General features: G+C 35.5%; 1 protein-coding gene across 1 annotated transcript; it reads left to right on the top strand.

Moving 5' to 3' along the window:
- Positions 1 to 5,507: 5,507 nt before the first annotated feature.
- LOC122303474 (cell wall / vacuolar inhibitor of fructosidase 2-like) lies at positions 5,508 to 6,335 on the top strand. Its single transcript, XM_043115273.1, has one exon. It carries the CDS (start codon positions 5,638 to 5,640, stop codon positions 6,193 to 6,195), a length of 558 nt encoding a protein of 185 aa, XP_042971207.1. The 5' UTR covers positions 5,508 to 5,637; the 3' UTR covers positions 6,196 to 6,335.
- The last annotated feature ends 2,198 nt before the right edge of the window (positions 6,336 to 8,533 follow it).

The following is an 8,533-nucleotide window of genomic DNA, read 5'->3' as shown; positions in this document are numbered from 1 at the left end:
CTAAAAAAAATATTGATGTGTATGTGGAAAGCAAGGTTTGGAGCCTTGCCGGTAGATGTTCGAATTCAAGCTGTAGATATTCCCATGGTGTCACGTTGCGGCTGCTGTGTATTGGGTGAGGTTGAAACAATTGACCATGTGTTGAGATCAGGTAGTATTGCCAATCAGGTTTGGAATATGGCATCCAATGCTTTGGGCACCAACCGCATGGACGGTCATTCTTGGTGGCAAACAGTTCAGGGGTGGTTTGGATATGCCAGAAAATTCAGCCAAAGAGGAACACTACTTGGTCTACTTCCATCCATTATCACTTGGCGACTATGGTTTAGGAGGTGTAAAGCAAGGATGAAGGGGGTGCAAGAGTCGCCAGTGAGGTTTGGAATGCTATAAAGGTATGGCTTAGGAACTTATCTTCACTTTTGGCTCAACGTTGGGAGATTTCAATTACTGACCAGAACATTCTAATGGCACTCGAGGTGCCTTTTATTAGTACTCCAAGAAGGACGCGTTTAATTAGCTGGAAGAAACCAACAAATGGTTGGGTAAAGCTGAACGTCGATGGTAGTTGCCATGGAAACCAAGAAAATTGTGGTGGAGGGGGTCTCATACTAGATTTGAATGGGAATTTTTTGTCAACTTTCTCTTCTCGTTTTGGTCTTAGGACCAATAATGAAGCTAAACTTCATGCCTTAATTGTGGGAGTGGGTGTTTGTAAGGAGATGAGCTTTACGACTGTAACGTTAGAATGCGATTCTAGTTTGATGGTTAATTGGTTAAAATGTCAAAGGTGTTCTGTGTAGTATCTATGGGATTATAAGGAAGAGTTGTTAAATAATTTATGAGGCTTACAATTTACCATCGAGCATCAATTCAGATAAGGTAATTCCCCGGCAAATGCATTAGCCTGATTAGGCAAGCAGGGCCTTAACATTAGATTTAATTCTTTTGTTTCTCTACCTCAGCACTTAAAAGGCATGATTCAGTTAGAGAAGGTAGGGCTTCCAAACATCTGTCTCTAGTTCTTTTTGGTTTTTCTTAGGTATGTTTAGTTTCTTTATGTTTACGCCACTAGGCATGTTTAGATTTTTCTAGTTTCTTGATGGTTCGTCACTTGAGTTGGTTCTTTTTAATGTCCTGGTGTCTTGATTGTTACCACTGTATTCCTTTGTCATATGTGAGGGCTTATTAATAAAGTTGGGACGGGGCTGCTTTGTGGGTGGCTATCGGCTCTTCTAAAAAAAAAATAATAAAAATAAAAAACTGACCTCCCAAAATGTGCAAGGCTTTCTGAGATCCTAGTAGGTTGAGAAGTGGTAAACAACTCTTGATAAAATTGCTGAAACAAACTACTGATATCTTCGTTATCTTCATGTCTTTTGGCCCAAGGATCGACCCATCATTACTGAGTACATAATTGATGGTATCCGACTGATTCCTTTGATTTGCACATGAGTGGAAATATTTAGTATTTATGTCCCCATCTTTTAACCACTTCATTTTTTGCTCTCTATCTCCATTTCAAATCCTCATCTTTCAAAAAACCATCCAACTCCTTTTGCAAGCCTCTAATTGTTTCATTAAAATCACCTTGATTAATATTATGCAGCTCATTGATCATGTCTCTCTTCTGATTAATTATCTTTCTTTTGCCACCAAAATTTGCTTTACTCTATCTAGCTATATGTTCTTTATAACTGTTTAAACCTTTCTTAATAAAACCTAGTCTGTTGGTATAAGAAACTGTTGAACTCCAAGCTAATTTAACAATTTATGAGCAATCCTCCTATCTTGACCAATTTGCTTCATACCTGAACAATCTTCTCTCCTTGCTGGCAGCCTTTTCATCATTATAACAAAAAATAAATAGAGGATTATGATCAAATTCAGAACAAGTAGAACATGAATATTCAAAGTTTTCCATAACATATTCCATTCACTATTCCCTACGGCCCTATCCAATCTTTCTTTAATGGATTCCCTTCCTTCTCTATTGTTACACCAAATAAATCTTGAGCCTCTGAAACCCAAGTCACTCAGAGCACAATCCTCCAATGCTTCTCGAAATAATTCCATCTAAGTATAAGGTCTAGCAGCAACTCCTATTTTCTCCTCTTGATCTAGTATTTGATTAAAATCCCCTATACAAAGCCAAGGCATAGCCACTGGAGGTTTGAGAAGTCTTAGTAAGTTCTAGCTTTCAACTCTCTTTTCCACTGCTGGATTTCCCATACAAACCAGTTAACAACCACTCTGGTTTGACACTACTTCTGTAAAGCCTACGAAAATGTGACTTTGTAAATAGTTCTGGAATTTATTATTAAGTTATTGTCTCCATAACATAGTAGAACCACCCCCTCTTCCTAAGCAATCCATCACAAAATTGTGCTTAAAACCCAACATATTACGAATGAGTTCAACTTTATTTCTTCTACATTTAGTCTCCATAAGGAAACCCACTTTGAGATACTTTTCTTTCACCAGTAGGTGAAGCTCATGAACTGTCTGAGGGTTCCCAAGGTCTCGGCAGTTCCAATTTAAAAGATTCATTAGTATTGGTAGGGCTGCTCTCTGCCAATTTATTAGATGAATTCTTCTGTCTATTCTTAACTGATTTTGAAAGTGAAAAGATAGGATGGGAACAAACTTGACTACTTCTTCTAGTAGGTTCCTTTGAGAAACTATCTTGCACTTGCTTGTCATAGTTGGAAATATTACCAAGAATCTTGGAGTAAACCTCTCCATCCTTATCTTTCCGACAACCTGCCATAAATTCAAATAATTGGCTTGTTTGTTTTGGAGAGTGAGCTCTTTTTTTGTTTCCTATTATTTTGGCATCAAATATTTTATTATTATCCTAAAGAGCCATATCAGGAAAACTTTCCTTATTAGCCAAATATTCCTTATGAGATAAGGCAGAATTCTAACAACCTTTCTTCATTAAGAATCTTTCCAAATCTAGACTCAAGCATATCATGGTTGCCTAAAATTAAGAGATTAGTTGAAACTACACCTATATCTTCAGAAACCAAAAGATTCTTCCTAAATTTATCCCTGTCAACCACCTCCTCATTGGAGCTTCCCTAACCTGTCTCGCTAGATTGAGCTACTGGTTTTGCACCTTTCTGTGATCTATGGAAACCTATTGATCTAGACAAAGGGCTTGTACGTAGCCAAGGGCCATACTGACTTAGCAGACTATCTACATATTTCTTCTGGTTTCCTAGCTTTGAACACTTGTGGTCTACATGCTTGATTGTTCCACACTGGAAAAAAAGTTTGGACGTCTTTCATATTTGAAAGAAATCCTGAACCTTTTGTCACCAATATTTAAGAACTTGCCTCTTGCAAGAGGCTTTGAAATATCCACTAAAACTTGCACTCTCAGGATCTTGCACCATCCATACCCACCATCATTCTTATCCACCTTAAAACATTTTCCAATTGTAGCTTCCAAATTCTCACCTGTACATCTATTCATGCAAGCAAAAGTCATGTTGTGGAACTAGATCCAAAGAGGTTCAAAATAAGTCTGAATATCTTTAATTAGGGGCAGTCACTCCATCACATTTTGAAAGACTGACCAAGAACTTATCAAAACACTATGGACATCCCAATAGGATCGTGTTCTTCTGTTCTTCCCCTCTAAATTCAATCAGAAAACGATTTCATCACACTTTTTTAAACCCCATGCAACCCTTAGTCTGCTAGAGTTTGTTCATAGTTGATTTAGAAGTACCTCTATTTACCTCATTGTCAGATACAATGCATGCCACTAAACATCTCCTACACTTCTCAGATGACAGTTCAATGTCCTCGTTAAGAACATCTACCACTTGCCACAGTTAGTTTCAGCCCTTCACACAGTTTAGAAATCTCACTCTCCATACTCACACTTTCTTCAGGCCTACTGCCTAAGAGACCAACCTCCACATCGGCCAAAGAACTAGAGAGAAAACCTCATCCTCACAAGAAGATAGGACCACAACACATGCCAAAAGATAGTTATGTTTCCTTTTATATATTTATTTATTTATTCCTTGAGTGGGATTGTTTCTTTTAGTTAATTGATACCCAATTGTCTCCCTCGATTTGCCAACATCTTTTTCTTTTTGAAAAATGAAACGTTGATGTCATGTTGGCAAATTATATCATACGTACCTTTATCTCTTCCTTTTATCTTTCTTCTATACTCCACTGGTAACCCATTACTTTTCTTTTTAGTGCATGCGAGAGTATTACTGCTAATCATACTCTTACCTGCCTAAAAATAAAAAAGAAAATTACTATATTGATCATCCTAGCTTGTTCGTGTAAGCTGATGATATTGACAATAGATCATCTGGAAATTGGGATTATATATATATATATATATATATACAAATTTGTCTGTATTAATCTTTGTACTTGTTATTGAATGTTTTTATGTTTTTAAGGATAAAATTAATTAATTTTCCATCGTAATTCTCCGATGCTAAATAATTAAAAACATCGTCTATTAGTGGCTGCGTTATGTGAATATATGAGTGGCGGTTTTAGATAGTAATTATAATGATTTATAATTTGTATAGTTTTAGAGTACTGTCTTGATCAAATTGTACGAGACTGTTAAAAAATTAGTGGAACTTATATATCAAGTGAGGATTTTGGAAAATTATTTATGCAAATTTTAGATATGCAAATTCCATATAGTTTTTTTTTTTTAAAAGATCTTTTATAAAAATAATAACTTCTTATAATCGGATCCATACTTACGAAGACTGCACCTGCACAAATCATTTTATAAGTTCCGAATGACAAGAAATTGCATGTCATAAATTTATATGCTCAGAAAGTTTCACACAATCTAATAAGGAAAATGACATTCCCACTAAAAATAAAAAATATATATATATTATTATTATTATTATTTAATGTTTAAGGAAGTATTTTTTAATAAATTTAAGATTTTTATTTTTTTTAAATATTAAAAAAAATATAATTTACGCTACAGAGATAATCTTTCTCGGTGAGACAGCATTCTCCAAGATAACCTGTAGGCCGAATAGTGGACACCATGTCCATATAGAGTTTTGTTACATACAAGTACAGTCGTGCACTAATCTGTGTATCAATACTGATTTATTCATATTTAAAATTTAAATTAACACTATTTTCAATAAAATCTACTTTTTGACCAATCACATCACATTAATGTACAGATTACTACACAATTATACTTCCAATTATACTTTTCCGTCCATATATGGCCATGAACTGAGTACTTGTGAATGGAACAAAGCATTTCAGACCTCAAAGGACATTGGATTGAGGGTCTACAGTTGTACTGTCGTTAGTGGTGAGTCTGGTGACCCGTGACTTTGTTTTGGAAGCTGCCTAACTACGTGCCAAACGAGGCCTCATGGATTCCTAGCTACCCATCAAATTAACAAGGCCTAACTCACATCAATAAAGTTAATCCGGTGGAAAAACTCTTCATCTGCACTGTTAAATTAGTGACCTTGACATCATAAGTCAAAAGACCTACATATCTGCATTGAAAATTAAACGGTACCTGCTCTCAGCAAGAGTCATTCCAAGTCTTTTCGTTCTAGACCTTCACTAGAAAAATCATATACAGCAACTTGATCCTTCTCTCAAATGGGTTCTACCATTTTCTTGCTTGTCTCTCTTCTCTCCCTTGTATTTCCTCACTACATTTTTCAAGGCCAACCATATATTTTTGTGACCGGGGACGCCAATCTGGTCCAAAAGACTTGCAAAAATACCAAATATTACGACCTTTGCCTGTCGTCTCTCAGATCTGTTCCCACGAGTCTGAGTGCCGATACCAAGGGATTGGCAGTCATCATGGTTGGGGTAGGAATGGCCAATGCCACCGCCACTTCCTCGTACTTGTCCTCTCAGTTGCTTAGCACTACTAACGACACTATCTTGAAGAAGGTCCTCAGGGAGTGCGCAGACAAGTACAGCTATGCCGGGGATGCTCTCCAAGCTTCTGTGCAGGATTTGGCCACTGAATCTTATGACTATGCTTACATGCACATCACTGCAGCTGCAGACTATCCTAATGCTTGCCACAACGCCTTCAAACGGTATCCAGGACTAATTTATCACCCAGATCTTGCACGTAGAGAGGACGGTTTGAAGCATCTTTGTTTTGTAGTTTTGGGAATTATTGATCTTCTTGGCTCGTGATTGCGCCTCCCCGATCTGTATGTTGTTTTGTATGTATGTCCGTCCTCAGGGATCTTTGTTTTCTCAGCCTGTATATGACAATGATTACCGGTGTGTATGATGCCTTAATCCTTATAATACAGGACATGATATTGCATTAAGGCATTTTGCTTTAAAGTCTACTATTGAATATATATTAATTAAATTCATTCGGAGGATACGCCAATAGAAAAATACCAACTTAGGTACGTAGGATGATCTAGTGCTATAAAAAGTAGATCATGTTTATCTTTTTTCTAATATCAGGATTACGATTATGGTAATTTCCCACTAATGAAAGTGTTTTGGACCCTTTTGTGACCTTGACAAAATACTGCACTAGACTGCAGAAAATGGCTTCGTCCACATATTTTGTCCGAGAAACAATAAAACGTTTGTTCGGGTTGTCCCAACATCCGTTGTAGAAAGGGTTAATGGTCAATTTATAAGTGTGAGTTAAAGTCTCACATCTTCAACTAGTTTTTGAGATTGAGAGAGACTCAAAACCACCTAACATTGATATTAGAGTCTGGGTTCACCAACAGTTTCAAGCCCAACAGTTCGAGAGAGAAATGAGTTGTCGCTGCTCTGATCCAGGATCCGATATGTGAGGGGGAGATAGTTGGGTTGTCCCACATCGGTTATAGAAGGGGATGGTGGTTAGTTTATAAATGTGGGGAAAAGTCTCACCTCTTGAACTAGTTTTTAGGATTGAGAGAAGTAAAAGACCAACTAATAAGGTCATGATCAAGAAAATGAACGATCAGTACGATAGAAATACTTGTTTGGCTTAAGATTTCAAGTTCAGTTTATAGAACGTATTGACCCGATATTTAATGCAAAATTAATTTAAACACACGATATTGAAAAGTAAATCATCAGCTGGATTCTATTTTGATGATCATCAGCTAGACTTTACGGACTATCATGTGATGTGGAATGGCATCTTGAGTAGTACTTTTATCGGATATAAATAGAAGTACTTTAACACTACTTGTCATGAGTTCAAACACATCAAAGAATTCATATATATATATATATATATATATACAACAACCAGATCGAAGGACGTCCTCCTCAGCTCTCTTTGCCAGTTCTTTCGCAGAAAATATTGTCAGGAAACCAAGGTCCAGGACTAAGCTAGTGTAAAACGAGTAATTACTTATTGGAAGTTGTCGAGGCAGTGAAAAAGAAGAGACCTGAACCTGAGTCCTATTTCGTTAGGGTGTTATATATGGTGGTTGGACTCAGGATGTTGTGATTCCAGGCCCATTTCCAGACCTTGATCATGCTCTATCCCCCGGATGACAGTATTCCGATGGAATTATTAAAAAAATATACCGGATTTCGACGAATGATTGTTTTTTCTTTCTTATACTTCTCCGGCTATGAAGATTAATTCTGATGTCATCATGTGTGAATTATATATTGATTGTTAGTCCCTTCACATTCTTATTCGAATTTAGAAACTTTAATTAAAAGAGGATAATACCTAAAATGGGCCGGCCCTTGTACGAACTACGAAGCATCATTTTTCCCAATTCATTCGTGTTTCCAAACAAAGGCAGGTGAGAATTCTTGTATAATTTGTATATTAAAAAATAGAATATTCTTATTTATTATATTTTGTATAGAAAGATTATAATAATGAGATGAGACATTTTTATATACAAACCGGACCTTAATATTAATCAATGATAAGTTAGCAATTAATAGAAAAATAATAATTAAATAAGTAGAAGTGAAACTTGCAACATCCATAACGAAAAACTTTTATCATTACACACGAATCCTGCTCAAAATAATAGGTAAGAACTGAAAGTGTGATATATTTAATGAAATAAACTAAATTAAATAATCTAATACAATTCAAATAGTTTTTCTCTAATTATAAGTGATGACACATCATCTACGTCTTGGACTTGATAAACTTTGGTTTTCATCAAATCATACCATAAATATATCTTTCTGTAATTCAATTAGTTAATAATTTTTTTACTTATTAAAAGTGTGAAAATGTGATAGCGTATGACTCGATTATCTAAATAGAAAATCTGGAATCAAAATCTAAAAAGAAAACAAGTATTATTTTACTTATAAGCTGAGGTGAACAACACATACTTCCATGGTTTTATATCAATATTGTGGAAGTATCTCAATGCTAATTTGAATGGTGCTATAGCCACCGATGAAGTTACCAAATTTTGGTACACGTAGTATAAATTTTTTTTATTTTTAAAATATTTGTATTATTTATTTTTAAAAATACTAAAAATTTAAATACACACATGTTGAACTCAAGGTTTCAAGTTTCATGTGA

Source organism: Carya illinoinensis, chromosome 3 (genome assembly GCF_018687715.1).
Source record: "Carya illinoinensis cultivar Pawnee chromosome 3, C.illinoinensisPawnee_v1, whole genome shotgun sequence".
NCBI lineage: Eukaryota > Viridiplantae > Streptophyta > Magnoliopsida > Fagales > Juglandaceae > Carya > Carya illinoinensis.
The sequence above is the reverse complement of the archived record's forward strand: the minus strand, read 5'-3'. Positions and strand labels throughout refer to the sequence as shown.

What these genes read in the sequence shown, in the direction of transcription:
- LOC122303474 (XM_043115273.1), top strand. Translation starts at nt 5,638, where the DNA reads ATGGGTTCTACCATTTTCTTGCTTGTCTCTCTTCTCTCCCTTGTATTT.